The sequence below is a fragment of the Brassica rapa genome, chromosome A02, assembly GCF_000309985.2.
Source record: "Brassica rapa cultivar Chiifu-401-42 chromosome A02, CAAS_Brap_v3.01, whole genome shotgun sequence".
Classification (NCBI taxonomy): Eukaryota; Viridiplantae; Streptophyta; class Magnoliopsida; order Brassicales; family Brassicaceae; genus Brassica; species Brassica rapa.
This window is the reverse complement of record NC_024796.2, coordinates 24,053,128-24,069,262: the sequence shown is the minus strand read 5'-3', so window position 1 is coordinate 24,069,262 and position 16,135 is coordinate 24,053,128. Positions and strand designations below refer to the sequence as shown.

Here is a 16,135-nt window from a genome sequence, read left to right as displayed (position 1 = left end):
AACAAACTGTGTAACAAACTATTTTGGTTATCACATTAATTCAAGTTACTTCAATATGGTATCAGAGCAGAGCCTGTGACGATTCTCCATCATCGAGCTTCATGAGTTCTTCGATTCTTCAAATTCTTCGTCTCTTCATCGAGGATCTGATTGTGTTCGAGCTCGAGATCGTCTTCTCCGTCTACTTCCTTTCGGCTTTGCTTCTTCTCCTTTGTTGAAGCTCTCTGCGTTTCTTGATTTCACTCCGATTCTTGTGAAATCAACTACGCTGCATCATTTCTCCGATCGTCATCGCGATGAGTTCACCTTCTTCAAATCGTCACCTTGATCACTATGAAAATCCATACTACCTTCATAGCTCGGATCATGCCGGTCTCGTCCTTGTTTCCGATCGCCTCAACACCGGTGCAGAGTTCCATTCATGGCGACGCTCGGTTCGTATGGCTCTCAACGTCAGGAATAAACTTGGATTCATCGATGGTACGATTCCTAAACCTCCTGATAATCATCGAGACTCGGGATCTTGGTCACGTTGCAATGATATGGTAGCTACGTGGTTAATGAACTCTGTATCCAAGAAGATAGGTCAAAGCTTATTGTTTGTGTCCACCGCTGAATCGATCTGGAAGAATATTCTCTCTAGATTCAAACAAGATGATGCTCCGCGCGTTTATGAGATTGATCAGAAGTTGAGTTTGATTCAGCAAGGCTCTGATGATGTAACCACTTACTATACTGCGTTGGTTACTCTTTGGGAAGAGCACAAGAACTATGTTGAATTGCCTGTGTGTTCTTGTGGAAAGTGTGAGTGCAATGCTGCTGAGCTATGGGAACGTCTTCAGGAACGTAGCAGAGTTACCAAATTCCTGATGGGGCTGAATGAATCTTATGAATCAACACGTCGTCATATCCTGATGCTAAAGCCAATTCCACCTATTGAGGAGGTGTTTAATCTGGTGACACAGGATGAACGTCAGAGAGCTATCAAGCCGAGCTCTACTCCAGCAAGTGTTGTTTTTCAAGCATCTGGTCCAGATGAGACTTTACTTTCTGCTCCTCCTGATCATTCAGCTTTTGCTGCAGCTCATGCCAACTCAGGATACCGTCCAAAGCAACGTCCTTTGTGTACCTATTGTGGTCAACTTGGTCACATTGTTGATAAATGCTTTCGTCTTCATGGTTATCCTCCTGGTCACAAGTTCAATAAGTCATCTAATCCTGGACAAGGCACTCACGCTACTGCTGGTTATGCTCCTCGGGGACAGAACAATTACAACCAAAGGGAGATGCAGCCGCAGAACAGCTACAATCAACGATCGATGCAGCAGCAGAACAATCATTACACTCAACCACAACACTCTCAACAAGCTAATGCTGTTGCTCAACAGATTGTTCCTGCTTCATCAACTTCTCTCCCTGGTCAGATGGATGTCAATCAAATTCAGGCATTACTTCAACAGCTTCAGGCTTACGTTAGTCCTTCTGTGAATGCAATTTCTAGTAAGCAGTCTTCCGTCTCTGAAAATGGATACATGGCACCCCAATCTACTTCTGGTATCATCCATTTTCCTTCTACCAGTTTAAAATTTCAAAACAATATTCTCACTTTTCAAAATCAGTGCCTTTCTTCTCTTTCAAATTCTATTGCTAGTGATTCTTGGATAATTGACAGTGGAGCTACCACACATGTTTGTTCTGATCTTTCACTCTTTAGTAACACTTCGTCTGTGCTTGGTGTTACAGTCTCTCTCCCCAATGGTCTTCGTGAAAACATAACTCATATAGGCACTGTGCATATTAACTCTTTCATTGTCTTGCATAATGTTCTTCACGTTCCATCTTTCAAGTTTAACCTGATAAGTGTTGGTAGCCTTCTTCGTGATAGTAACTTCTCTGCTCACTTCTATCCTGATTTTTGTCTATTCCAGGAGTCTATTCAGGGATTGATGATTGGTAGAGGCATTCTTCTTCAAAACCTTTATGTTCTTGAGCTTAATAATACTACTGCTTCTTCTCTGCCTTTCTGTGGAACCTTGCGAGCCGATGAGACTCTCTGGCATCAACGCCTTGGACATCCATCAGCTTCCAAGTTAAAGCAAATGTCTGGTATTCTGAATATTCCTGTCTCTACTATTGATAAGTCTGAATACTGTTCTGTTTGTCCTTTGGCAAAACAGAAGCGTCTTTCTTTTGAGTCTAGTGTTACTGTGTCTGTATCACCATTTGATTTGATTCATTTAGACGTTTGGGGTCCTTTCTCTGTTGAGTCTGTTGAAGGATATCGATATTTTCTTACCATAGTCGACGATTGTACTCGTGTTACTTGGATATACATGATGCGTAATAAAAATGATGTTCTCACTGTTTTTCCAGAGTTTATTCAACATGTTTCTACTCAGTATAAATCTGTTATTAAAGTGATTCGTAGTGATAATGCACCTGAACTCGCCTTTACTCAACTTGTTAAACAACATGGTATGATTCATCAATTTTCATGTGCATATACACCGCAACAGAAGTCCATTGTCGAACGCAAACATCAGCATATATTGAATGTTGCTCGGGCATTATTGTTTCAATCTAGTGTTCCTCTGATATATTGGAGTGATTGTGTGTGCACTGCAGTGTTTCTTATCAACAGAACTCCTTCTATTCTTCTAGGTAACAAGACTCCATATGAATTGTTGACAAAGAAAGTTCCTAATTACTCAATTTTGAAATCGTTTGGTTGTCTTTGTTATGTGTCTACATTGCCTAAAGATCGAAACAAATTCACTGCTCGAGCTGATTCATGTGTTTTCCTTGGTTATCCTTCTGGTTACAAAGGGTACAAGGTTTTACATCTTGATACTAATCGGATTTCAGTAACCAGAAACGTGGTTTTTCATGAAACAATTTTCCTTTATAAAGATGACAAGACTAATGTTTCTGATTCTTCTTCTACAATCTTTGATAACACTATACTTCCGTTGCCTATTCCTGTGATCATTGATAGTGTTCCTGAACATGTAGATTTGCATTCACCTCATAATGAACCTGTTATGAGAGAGACTGTACCAGTAAGCACAGGTCAAGGGAATCTTTTGGGTGGAAGACCAAAACGAAATGTGAAAACTCCAAGTTACTTGTCTCAGTATCACTGCAATCTTGTGAGGTGCTCTCTTTCTCAAACCTCTCTTGATTCATCTTCTACTCCTTTTTTATCTACTTCCACACCATATCCAATATCCTCTGTTCTCTCTTATTCCCACTTTACACCTTTATATCAATCTTATATTCTTTCTTACTCTCTCGAAACAGAACCCACAACTTTTAAACAAGCCATGTTATCCCCAAATTTTCGGAAGGCTACTAATGAGGAATTGCAGGCTATGGAAGCTAACAATACTTGGACTGTTGAGTCATTGCCTCCAGGGAAGAACGTGGTTGGTTGTAAATGGGTCTATACGATCAAATATAAGGCTGATGGCACGATTGAGCGTTACAAAGCTCGTCTGGTTGCCAAGGGTTTCACGCAACAAGAAGGTATCGACTTCACTGATACTTTCTCTCCAGTTGCAAAGCTTGCGAGTGTCAAGCTTCTCCTGGCTCTTGCTGCGATTCAAGGATGGAGTATGTCTCAAATGGATGTCTCCAATGCGTTTTTGCATAGTGATTTGGATGAGGAAATCTTCATGAGTCTTCCTCAAGGATATGTTCCTGCATCTGGTTCTTTGCCTCCAAATCCTGTCTGTCGACTTCACAAATCACTGTATGGGTTGAGACAGGCATCCCGCCAGTGGTATAATTGTCTCTCTGCAGTTTTTCTATCTGCTGGTTTCATACAATCCCCGGCGGATAATACCCTGTTTGTGAAGCAATCTGGTTCTTCCTTTGTTGCTGCTCTTGTCTATGTAGACGATATCATGATTGTTGGGAATGATGATGGTGTGGTTAATCAACTCAAAGACACGCTTCACCAGCACTTCAAGATCAAAGACCTTGGTGATCTTCGATTCTTTCTTGGTTTGGAAGTAGCTAGAAGTTCTGAAGGAATCTCAATATCTCAGCGGAAGTATGCATTGAGTCTCCTATCTGATACAGGCCTTCTTGCGTGCAAACCAAGTCCCATTCCCATGGATCCGCTAGTGAAGCTGAGCAGTAAATCTGGTACCCCTCTTGATGATCCCTCTCCGTTTCGTGCTCTGATTGGTCGACTTCTTTACTTAACAATCACTGGTCCTGACATCAAGTTTGCGGTTCACTGCTTGAGTCAGTTCATGAGTTCTCCGACTGATGTTCATCTTACCGCAGCTCTTCGAATACTGAGATATATCAAGAACAATCCTGGTCAGGGATTATTCTACTCAGCTTCTTCGACGGTGTGTCTCAATGCCTTTTCCGATGCAAACTGGGCTACTTGTCCTGACAGTCGTCGATCAGTCACTGGTTACTGTGTATATCTTGGCACTTCCTTGATTACCTGGAAGTCAAAGAAACAAGACGTGGTTAGTAGAAGCAGTACTGAAGCAGAGTATCGCAGCATGGCACACACGACTTGTGAACTTCTTTGGCTGCAACAGCTTCTTACTAGCATGAAGATACAAGTCACCACCAAAGCGAAGCTCTTCTGTGACAACAAGTCCGCGATGCACATAGCCACCAACCCGGTCTTCCACGAGAGGACAAAACACGTGGAGATAGATTGCCACACGGTTCGTGATCAAGTGAAGCGAGGCTTCATTACTTTGATGCACGTTTCAAGCGCCAATCAACATGCAGACATCTTCACGAAGCCGCTGCACTCTGGTCCTTTTCGATCCTTACTTGATCGAATGTCACTCTCAAGTCTCTTTCTTCCTCATGTTTCGGATTCAGAGACTTGACCGGGGCGTATTAGATACAATAGAGTATTGGTTTATTATGGTTAGAGGTTAACCACTCCGGTTTGAGTCTCCTTTAGCTTATCCGGAGTATTTAAACAAACTGTGTAACAAACTATTTTGGTTATCACATTAATTCAAGTTACTTCAATAGATTGCTCAATTCTCCAAGTTGTTGTTGTTCATTATCTGTTCCATCAAGACTTGCCTTTTGATCCACAGTGTCCTGAAGAAATAAAAGAAGCCAATTAGTGTCTGAAGATCTGAAATGAGAGTGAATCAATCCAACCTTGAGTTGACCCAACAACTGTTGACATGTCTTGAAATCATTGCTCATGTATGAATCTTTCAAGCTCTCTAAAATCTGCAGAACCACTGGTTGCTTGGGATCCATCTCTGCAGGTAAGCAAAACCAAAAACCAATGTAAGAAGAAGACATAACCAAACGCACACTGGCTGGCTCATAAAGGTCCCTTATAAGCTTTGTAGAAGCGGATGTTAAAAAAAACATGCTTCAGCAAGCAAACACAAACACAGAACCAGTCTGTGATACAACAGTTAGGTCGTGAGAGCTGAGTCTCGAAACAATGGAACCTCAAGACTATATATCACCTAAAATCAAACCAATCGTATGATTGCCGTAAAAGCAGAGAAAGTAAACTCAAAGTCTCAAACCATGGAACCTCATGATTCGAAATATCATCAACTTCGATCCTGAATCTAAAAACTATATATAGCTCATGTCGCTAACGGATCCTCCTAAATCATTGATCAGCGAAACTGAACTTTAAAGTAAGAGATTCATCACAAATTTCAAATAATAGATTATGATATTCAAAATCACTGATCAGCGAAACTGAAATTGGAATAAAAAGATTCCATCACAATTTCAAATACTAGATTACAGATTCATCAGCGAAAGCAAAACCAGACCTCAATTTGTTTTCCACAATGAACAAGAAGACAGAGCCAAAAGCAACTTGATCAACGAAAACAGATACCAGAAGATGAGTCATCGCCGACTACACTAAACCAGATAAAACGACGCGGTTTCGAAATCAAAGTTACAGAGAAGACATTCCAGAGATTAAGCAAGCAAACCTTGAGAGCAATCGAAATGAAGATTCTGTTATAGCCGGTAAACCGGACTGATGTAAACGATATAATAAAAGCAAAGTTAAGGAAGCAGACGAATATAGAAAACGAATACGGGAACGATAAGAAACCGTATTCGCAACGAAACATGGAGGCGAGATATGATCTCTTTCCTTAACTCAAAATATTCGCTCCGTTAGTGAGACGGGACTGTACGAATATAGAGTCCCAGGATACAACCATGGCAGACGACTCACGCCTCACCCGTGATCGCCCTATCGAACAAAAAATGTACGAAACACTCTCGCAATAATAGACTTACGCAGAGGGATTTTTGCTGTTGGATTTCGATTCAGAAAAGATTGAAAAATGAAGGAAGAGAAGAGATGATATTTAAAGAGACGGAGACGACCCACTTCCTGCAACAGCTGCTGCACGTGGGCGAGAATCTCGCGGAGATCGAGGGAAGTTGAGTTCCGAAACTTCTTCCTCAAGACTCTCTTATCTCGTTTAAAATTTTCGAGAGGATAACATGCATGACGTTTTTATTTTCTAGACAAACTACTTGTCGTTTTAAATAAAATTGTATGCTGTTTTTTTTTCCCCGAAATAAATGGCAAAACGTTGAGCTTAACTTGGTCCAAAAAAAATACTTTTTATCGGACCAAAGGCCCGACACCCAAGCCGACGCCGAGCCGGCCGGACGGCGGCGGCGCGTGCGTGGGGAGCTCTCTCTTCCACTGAGCTGTTTAACCACTCATAATACAAGAGCTTATACATAGTACTCAACTTTTCTTTTCCCAGCCGATGTGGGATGTTGCTTCTCCTCTTCTTTCATTTAAAATACAACCACCAAGTGGCCCATTTATATTCACATTTTTTCGATTAATTTTGAGGCCCATTTACCTTAATTAATTGATCCAACAGTCACAACTCACAAGCCACGTCAATTTGTACATCATACTCGTTATTGGTTATTTAATCGAGAAATTGGCCAAAAAAACACTGAACTTTGCGGGAATTGCCAAAAGAAACCTGTACTCGAGCCTGACCAATAAAACCCAGATCTTTTGTTGACTTTTTTAGTTAATTCACAAACTTACGGTTGACTAACCAGATTAACACACCGTTAACCGACAGTTAAGACAGTGTTAACTCACCGTTAATTACTTCCGTTTAGTGAAACTACGTCGTTTCATTCAGTTGTTTTGTTAAACACAAAATCTCAAGACGACGTCGTTTTGCTTAATTAAAATTGTTGTTAGCTGGACTCGAACCCGTGCACTCGTGGTCCTAAGGGGGTTTTGCCACTGAGCTAGTGGACTTTTCGGAAGATTATCACACATGTTTATTTTTATTGATCAAAAGATGTGTTTGATTTCAATCAAACAAAATGAAACCCGTGTTTGAACGTAACCCTAATTTCTCAAATCGATTTGGGGATTTCTCTTGTAATGGTGAGGAGATGGTAAAGACGAAGTTCACAAGGAATGGAAGGGAGGTAATGATTTTCGGAGCGATGAGGAATTTCGATTACGGGAGTGACGAAGCGGTTCAAGAGTCGAAGAAGGGTGGAGAACGCGATGCTTCTGTGAGTTTGTCATCGCCGGAGAGATCGAGGATTCGTAAAAGCGTTGAAGGGATATCGATGTTGGCATCTACAGAGGTGTCGAAGGCGTCGAAGACAAGGCGGGGAACTTCATATGGGTCGCCTGCGTCATCTCCGGAGAAGACCACGAGGAGGGGAACTTCATATGGGTCGCCATCTCCGGTGAAGGCCACGAGGCGTGGTTCAACTCTGTCTCCTAGAGTTTTGAAGAAGCAGAAGGTAAATATGGCTCCTTCTGGTGATGACAGAGAGGAATGGCCAGAGACTGAGATGTTGGCATCAACAGTTGCGAAGAAGACAAGGCGGGGAACTTCATATGGCGGGTCGCCTGTGTCTCCTAGACAATCGAAGAAGCAGAAGGTAAACTCGGAGAGGAGTCTAGGTGATGATGGTGATGACAGAGAAGAATTTCTCCAGATTGAGGAATTTGGGGATATAGGTGATGATGGTAGGGAAGATGAGAACGGTATTGCTGGCATTGAAGAAGTTGGTTGTACAGATTTGAGTCTTTATTTTGGTGATAAAGCAAAAAATGATGACTGTGAGGTTGATGAAGACGAAGGCGATGATGATGCATGGGATGATGATAAAATCCCTGATCCTGTGTCATCAGATGATGAGAATGAAGAGGAGATGAGACCTGCGCAAGCTTACAGAGAAGACACTGATCCAGAGGAGCTCCTTCAGCTAGGCAAGACATTTTCAGATGCTGAAGGACTTCAAACATGCTTGTCTGAGGTATACCCTGAAAACCAGATACAACATCAAGTACTACAGATCCAGTAGCTTGAAGATGGGTGCAAAATGTGCCGCTGAGATGAGAGATGATGAGGCTCCTTGTCCCTGGATGGTCTACTGTTCGTATGATAGGAGGAAACAGAAGTTGATGGTAAAAACATACGTCAATGACCATAAGTGTGAGAGGACAGGGTATTCCAAGATACTTAAGAGGTCAGCAATTGCAAGTCTATTTGCTGAGAGGTTAAGGCTGAATCCTAAGCTCACGGCAAAGGAGATACAGGCTGAGATATTGAAGGAGTATAAGATGGAAGTTTTAAAAAACTCATGCATTAAGGCCAAGACGAAGACAAAGCCATAGACTTGGTCTAGAGCTTTCTTCAAGATAGGCTCCTACTGTAATGATAATCTGAACAACTTGTGTGAGTCCTTCAACAAGACCATCAGGGAGCCTAGGAAGAAACCTCTGCTAGACATGTTAGAGGAGATTAGGCGCCAATGTATGACTAGGAACTACAATAGGTCTAAGATGGCTAAGGACAGGAAGACTAGGTTCACCCCAAAGACACATAAAGAGTTAGACAGGGTTGAGAAGAAGTCAAAAGAATGTAGTCTGCGTTGGGCAATTGGGCCAGAGACTGAGGTGGAAGATAGAGACCAGTCTTACGTGGTGAATTTGGAGAATGAGACTTGTGCATGTCGAAGCTGGCAAATGAATGGTATTCCATGCATCCATGCTGCTAAGGTCATCCTTGGCGTGGGTAGAAAACTCTCTGAATTTGTTGCTCCTTTCTACACAACCTCTAAGTGGCGTGAAACCTACAGTTTTGGGATCAGACCTGTAAATGGGATGATAGAGTGGCCTCGGACCAATAGATTAGGTGTGATTCCACCACCTAATCGAAATGGCAAGCCTGGTAGGCCTAAAAACCATGATCGAAAGAAGGGAACCAATGAGACAGTGTCTACTACCAAGCTGAGTCGTGCGAACAGGGTAATGACTTGCTCTAATTGCAAAGAAGAAGGGCACTACAAGAATACATGTCGGAAGGCTTTTGTTGAGAGTCCACCTAAGAAACCAAGAGGCAGACCAAGGAAATATCAGGTTAGGGTCTTAGTTTCTATCTCATTGTTTTTAGCTCTCGGTAATGTGTCTAACAATTCATTTATATGTTGCAGGGACTACACTTTGGCGAGTCACAAGCTCAATCCTCAGAAGCTCAAACCTCACAAAATCAATCCTCACAAGCTCAAGCATCAGCATGGGAAGTTCCTCAATCTTCAGAAGGTCAATCCTCACAAGCTCAATCATCACGATGGGAAGTTCCTCAATCCTCACAAGCTGAAGCATCACAGACAGCAGCGTGGGGAAGATGGTTTTTTAGATGCTTGTGTGTTGTTTATGATGGTCTCTGTCTGAATGCTTTCGTTGTGTGTTGTTTATGATAGTGTCTCTGTCTGAATGCTTTTGGAACTAGAACTACCTTTTTCTTTCTTTTCTTCCTGCTGTTTTAATTTGAAACTGTCGGTTATTATCTTTGTGTTTTCATCATGATGGTCTGTTCATTGGTGTGTTCATTTGTCCTTCTATAAACAATCAAGAAGTAAAACATAAATATTATTGAAACATTGTCTTAAAACATAGCCTTACATGAACCATGAGTCTTACATAAACATAGCCTTACATAAACAGAGTCTCCTAGTAGCTATTCATAGACAACCCATATGCTTTGTCAAACATGATCAACACAAGACATATCACACCGCATAAACAAACCACCGAAAAACCCACTTTCATGATCACATTCAGCTTCTTAAGTTCATTGCTCGCCTTCCTAACATCTTCTTTCAACTCTTCCTCCACGGTTTTCATGCTTTCGATCTCCATTTTAAGTTTCATAACATCTGATGCAAAGCACTCAACTTTTGGCAATGCATCTTGAACCTCTTCGTAGACAGCTTCATCTACCCATTTATACAAGTGATCCTAGACACAAATCATGAACACAATCTTTTTGTTCAAACAATTTCTCACTGACTACCTAGCCATTGAATCTTATGTTCTTTTCTTAAACACAATCAAATTAAACACTTACATTTTGAAACGTTGGGCATCTAAAGAAAGTTCTTCCTGGATTGACCTTCGTTTTTGATGTGTATATCCCAGTTCTTCGACCACAGCCGCATTGCTCCGGGATACCACGAATTCCCATTGTATTCACAGACGAATCCTCACAACCCGAACTCATCATGCGATACTCGAAGAAGGAGAGATGAGAATCGAGATTCTTAAGGACGAGATCGAAGAGAATCGAGCTTGAATCGCGAACTGGATTTATGATTTCGCCCATTTAGGGTTTATACCAATCGGAGGAGAAAACGCCGTCGTTTCTTTTTGATTCATTTAACTCGGATTCAAAGAGAATAAAAGAAACTGTGTTCGTACATACATTGCAAAGTCCACTAGCTCAGTGGCAAAAACCCCTACCATTAAACCCGAGTGCACGAGTTCGAGTCGATGGAACCCCATCTTTTTAATAAAAAGTTAATATAAAACGCGTCGTTTCATTAATTTGTCTTTAACTCGGATTCGAAGAATAAAAGAAATTGTGTTCGTAAATCTATCGCAAAGTCCACTAGCTCAGTGGCAAAAACCCCTACCATTAAACCCGAGTACACGAGTTCGAGCCGTAGGAAACCCATATTTTTAATAACACAGCTATATAAACGACGTCGTTTGTCTTTAATCAGACAAAGTGATGAAACGACGTCGTATACTTTAACACCCAAAATAAACGTCCGCTTAATTAACAGTTAACTCGGTTAACGGTGTGTTAATCTGGTCAGTCAATCGTAAGTTTCTTAATAAACCCGAAAAGTCAACAAAAGTTCATGATTTTATTGGCTAGCCCATATATCCAGGTTTCTTTTGGCAATTCCCGCAAAGTTCAGTGTTTTTTTGACCGATTTTTTTCTCTTATTTAATCTTAAATTGGTCATTAGTTATGTAGAACGTCTTTTTGCCAATTAATGGGTTTTGCATCTTTCACTAGAAATGTTAGGCCTAAGAAATGTCATTAAATTTTATAGATCTTGTAGCATGTATCTCTAGTAAAGTAAAAATTGCTAAAATTGAATTACTTTCATAACTTTACAGAAGTTGAACAAGGGTAAAATTCAAATTCTGCGTTTTTTATATGTCAGTCATTAGATGCTATTGACAGTGATCAAAAACTGAGTTTGCCTCTGTTCATGGGTTTCTCTGAGAGTTGGAAAGCAGAGACATGGAAGAAGCAAAAAAAAAGAAAAGAAAAAGCTCTTGTGAAAGACAGAACAAGAAGACATGAATAAAACAGAGAGAGATGGAGACAAAACAGAGAACAGAGGTTATTACTTGTCGGCAAGACATGTGTGAAGCATAAAAATCTCTCCAACAACGAATTCTTTTTTTTTCCAGTTTAGCAAAGCTAAGGTAAATCCTCCATTAAAAGTTACTTGCTTTAATTAGTAAATACACTTTGTACATTAACATCAATACACAGAGTATCCTTCTCTTTCCCCTCTCAGAAAACATAAATTCGATATTGTTTTTTCTCCCGGGGACAACGGTTATTAATACTGAACTGTCCGCTGCACCCATCTCCAATTAAAATGGCAGAAATTAAATTTTCAATTAATATATAAGCAGAGAGAAATAAAAGCATTGGAGCTGAAATATAAAAAGAAAAGAAAATAAGTTTCAGAGCTTAAAAGATCTGAGTAGTAGATATGTGAGAAGGTTCTCCCTCATGAAATCAAGGGTCCCGATCGTTCGATAAGACCCATAAGATAAAACAAAAGTTAATTCCATAATATAATTTTTCTCCTTCTTCTACTTCTCTTCATTCTCAATCTCATTATCCAAAGAAGCAAAGACAAACTTTTTTGTTACTTAAGACTTCACTGAAACAAAGAAAAGAGTTTTGTCTTTTTGGGTTTATCATCTACTACTACACAAAGTTATCACTTTTTTTCCCAAACAATATTATTACTATTTTTTCCAAACAATATTATTATAACTAGTCAAAAGTTCAAAACCCATTTTGCTCATCTGTTTCTTGATTCCAAACCTGCTATTCACTACCAAACACCAACAGAACTCAAATATTGTACTCTGTTTTCACTCCCTCATGGGCTTCTGAAAAAACTCATAAAAACCTTATCTTTTTCACTTACTCAAACCGCCATGGGAAACTCTGTAGGAAATGAGCACGACACAAGAAGAAGACGAAGGAAACGAGCAGCACCCTCCACCATGTTATTGTGGGGAATCTTGATCTTTGGTCAGTTTGGTTTGTCTTCATCCTCAGCTCTTTCTTCTCCTCATCAGTATCATCACCAATCATATCCTTCATCGAGAAAGGCTGGTCCTTTCCATGAAACCTCGTCGACTCAATCCCCCAGCACCTCATTGTCGTTCACAGATCCACATCGTGAAGAAGAAAACAGAGATGATGTTTATAAAGACGACAAGAGATTAGTTCACACAGGTCCAAATCCTCTCCACAACTGAAAAGGCTAATAATCAGTAACATGTGTATGGTTTCTCTTTGATCTTTAAGAAATTGTCTTCAGGTTGTAACCTTCTTTTAGTATTATTGTATTTAGATGTTCTTTTAGTTTTTTGTAACTAAGAGATATTAAATCATTATTGTTAGCCTTCTTCTCACGTAGGCTAAGAGTTAATGATCTTGTTTCTCTTTAGAACATCTCCAAAAAGAAACTCTATTTTGAAGTTTCTAAAACTCTATATTTGAAGTTAAACTCTATATTTGAAGTTTAAAGGTGTTCTTCTCCAAAATCAAAACTTCAAACTCAACTTCAAAATTATTTATATTTTATAATATGGTCTTTATATTTGTCATAACTAATATGAATTCATAAAGCTTTTATAAATAACTAGCACATATATAAACATATTACAACAATATTAATTAATAAATATTCTATTAAAATATAAAAATTAAATAACTTAATTAATATTAAACTTCAAACAAAATACCATATTATTCCATAAAATAATTTTCGCAATGCATATATGATCTATTAGTGCATTTCGAAGTAAAAATGGCTCTCCTCATTTTTACTTTGTAAATTACGAGCTAAAATTTGTTGAAATCAGATGATATTGATACTTGTAAATACATTAAATCGGAACAAGAAAGTAAAAGAGAAACATAAAATATTGCTAAAAGACTAATTTCTTTTCGATAATATTAATACTCGTTATATTCGAAATAAACAAGAAAGAATTGTAAGAAAAATACATCAAAAACAACAACAACAACCATATTCAGTTACAAAAAAAAAATTTGGACAATATTTGAAAATTTTAAAGGTTCCGGATCAAACTTACCTGATTATTAGTGTTGTTGTAATATTTAAATTTATGTAATAGTTATGTCTTCAAGTAATTTTTTAAAATCTTTTTGTTAATTTTTTTGTATATTATTGTTGTCTAAATTTAGTTTAAAATATTTTAAATCTTATTTTAAAGTTTTATTTAATTTATGTGTAAAATTTAAAATCTGTAAACAAAATTTAAAATATTTATGAGATATAATTTTCTTAAGCATTAAAATAACAAAATTTAAAATCTGTAAACAAAATTAAGAAATATTTATGAATCATAAATATGATATGTGATTGTAGGGACCAAAATACAAATAAAAATATGAAACTTCAAATTTGAAGTTTTGAATTTTTTTTTGGAGAATAAAAAACTTCATATTTGAAGTTATAGGGTGTTTTTTGGAGATGGTCTTAGCGTAACTCTTTTGCTTCAATGGTGATCATCGACCCTTCGGAATCCAAGAATTAATGAAAATAATTTTGTATTTGTTTTAGTTAAACCAGTAAGGATTTAGAAGTTTTTTTTTTTTTTTTTTCCACTGAATTTTTATTAATGGAACCCGGCCCAAACGGACCGAGCCCAACAGAAACATAAACAAAGAAGCCCAACAAACAGGCCAAAACTAAAAAGCAAACACCTTGGGCCGTAAGCCCAAGAGAAAAACCCGTTGAGGAAGATGCTGGGTCAACCCACCACGTGGATGAACGCCCAGCGTCCTGAGACACGCGTCAAGGAGAGAAGAAGCAACCTTCCACCGGCGGTTGAGTGGAGACTCGACGGAACTCCGCCGCCAAGCAGAGTCAGGCCGATGAAGAAACGACTCACAACGGAGCCACCTTCACGGCGAAGCAAGCCACACACCGGATCTGCGTTTCCAAGAGACAAATCGTCTACGATCTAACCCGCCACCGTCGATCTTCCTGCATGATGAACGGTCATCTTTTTAGATGAAGAGAAGCCCGAAGATGAAACGGCTCAAGACGAGGGAAGGAAGAGATGAAACGAGGCTGGAGAAAGAGAGTCGATTAGGCAGAGAAGAACCGGAAAAGCCGATCAACGAACCGGGAAACAACCCGGAGGGAGCCGCCGTCGCCTTCGAGAAGAAACGCGACGCGGAGACAAAAGCCGGATAGCTCCGTCGAAAAGAGCGCGAGCCACCGGAAACAGAAGCCGGCTATACTAGTCGAAGAGACTTCAGTATACTGGAAGCAAAAGTCACCGATATAAACCGGCGATCAAAAGTTTCATCTCCATCTCTTGCTCGTGAAAGATACGAGAGAGAGAACGAGAAAGAGAGAGAGAGAAACTTTTTTAGTCACAGTTGATGCGTTGGATTTAGAAGTTCCATATTCTAAGAAATAAACAGTGTTTTGAAAATTCGAATGCATGGATTTCTTCAAATATCATGTTTTGTCATTTTGTGACTAATTAATGCTATATGTACGTTGAATGGGTCCAAAGATTCCAAACTGGTAAACAAAATATTACTCTTAACAGAATTGATATAATATGTATCGTTAAATGTCTAATATGAACATGGAAGCAGTCGATTGCTACTACTTAACTCCTGAAAAAGGGAAAACCAAAAGACTTGAAATTTGGTGAACTCATTCATAACACATATTTCCTTTGTTTCTGAAAAAATATCATTTTTAAATTTTTTTTTTCTTATTTACACAAAAAATATCATTTTAAAATTTTAATACAATTTTCACCTTAATATTAATTACAAATCTATTGATTTTATAAATTATTTTATCTCAAATATTATTGACTGAATATATGTAATTAATAAGAATGCATTTCAATCATTTTTTTATTATTTTTATGTGAGAAAAAAGTCAAAGTGATACTCTTTGCAAAACGAAAGGAGTATTTAATACGAATGAAAACATATTTCTCATTGAGTATTATCATATGTTCAAGAAAAAGTATTATATATTCATGTCGCGACAGATTCACCATTTTGATTCGTTTTTGTTTTCTTTACTCAATTTGTATCTTTTTAATGAATAGTTATAAACATTTACGATTTACTACGTATATGTTGGGTTTTATTGAGCCATGTCCAACACTTTAATTTTGGTTACTATGATATTATTCATTTTGAGCATAAGAGATAAGTCCACATAAATTTATATTTGGGTTTTTTCATAAAAAGCTTTGTACTAATCAAAAGGGCAATTGTCAATAATAGCATCTTTTGAAGTTTATGTCTCAAAAATAGCACTAGAATGAGAAAGTCACAAAAATGACACTCATTAAAGGGTAAAATATTCCTAATACCCTTGGTTTAAAATTAAATAAATAAATAAATATAAATAAAATAAAAATAAAAAAAATGAAAAAAATAATTTTTTTTTATAGTTTCAGATTATATGTTTTCAGATTCGAAATTTTTATAATTCTTTTTTTTGAAATTTTTTTTGAAATTTTTTT

The 16,135-nt window shown here is 38.4% G+C and overlaps 3 protein-coding genes across 3 annotated transcripts; 2 read left to right on the top strand and 1 right to left on the bottom strand.

Annotated features, from left to right (window-relative positions):
- Positions 1–6,560: 6,560 nt before the first annotated feature.
- On the bottom strand, positions 6,561–10,717 carry LOC117131668 (uncharacterized protein At1g43920, Chloroplastic-like). Its single transcript, XM_033283820.1, has 2 exons — positions 10,401–10,717; positions 6,561–10,291 (listed from the first exon to the last, which is right to left on the bottom strand). Exons 1-2 carry the CDS (start codon positions 10,653–10,655, stop codon positions 10,004–10,006), a joined length of 543 nt encoding a protein of 180 aa, XP_033139711.1. The 5' UTR covers positions 10,656–10,717; the 3' UTR covers positions 6,561–10,003.
- Positions 8,631–9,978, top strand: LOC117131665. Its single transcript, XM_033283796.1, has 2 exons — positions 8,631–9,409; positions 9,484–9,978. The coding sequence occupies exons 1-2, from the start codon at positions 8,780–8,782 to the stop codon at positions 9,748–9,750; spliced, it is 897 nt and encodes a 298-aa protein (XP_033139687.1). The 5' UTR covers positions 8,631–8,779; the 3' UTR covers positions 9,751–9,978.
- A 1,346-nt stretch (positions 10,718–12,063) lies between the features above and the next one.
- LOC103854066 (CLAVATA3/ESR (CLE)-related protein 16) lies at positions 12,064–13,112 on the top strand. The gene has a single exon (XM_009130982.3). It carries the CDS (start codon positions 12,530–12,532, stop codon positions 12,854–12,856), a length of 327 nt encoding a protein of 108 aa, XP_009129230.1. The 5' UTR covers positions 12,064–12,529; the 3' UTR covers positions 12,857–13,112.
- Positions 13,113–16,135: the final 3,023 nt, after the last annotated feature.

Bases quoted from the DNA above. Each gene is read 5' to 3' on its own strand.
- LOC117131665 (XM_033283796.1), top strand. From the start codon at position 8,780: ATGTTAGAGGAGATTAGGCGCCAATGTATGACTAGGAACTACAATAGG. The intron at 9,410-9,483 runs GTTAGGGTCTTA...TATATGTTGCAG, and splicing joins GCAGACCAAGGAAATATCAG to GGACTACACTTTGGCGAGTC.
- LOC117131668 (XM_033283820.1), bottom strand. From the start codon at position 10,655: ATGGGCGAAATCATAAATCCAGTTCGCGATTCAAGCTCGATTCTCTTC. The intron at 10,292-10,400 runs GTAAGTGTTTAA...ATTTGTGTCTAG, and splicing joins GATGCCCAACGTTTCAAAAT to GATCACTTGTATAAATGGGT.
- LOC103854066 (XM_009130982.3), top strand. From the start codon at position 12,530: ATGGGAAACTCTGTAGGAAATGAGCACGACACAAGAAGAAGACGAAGG.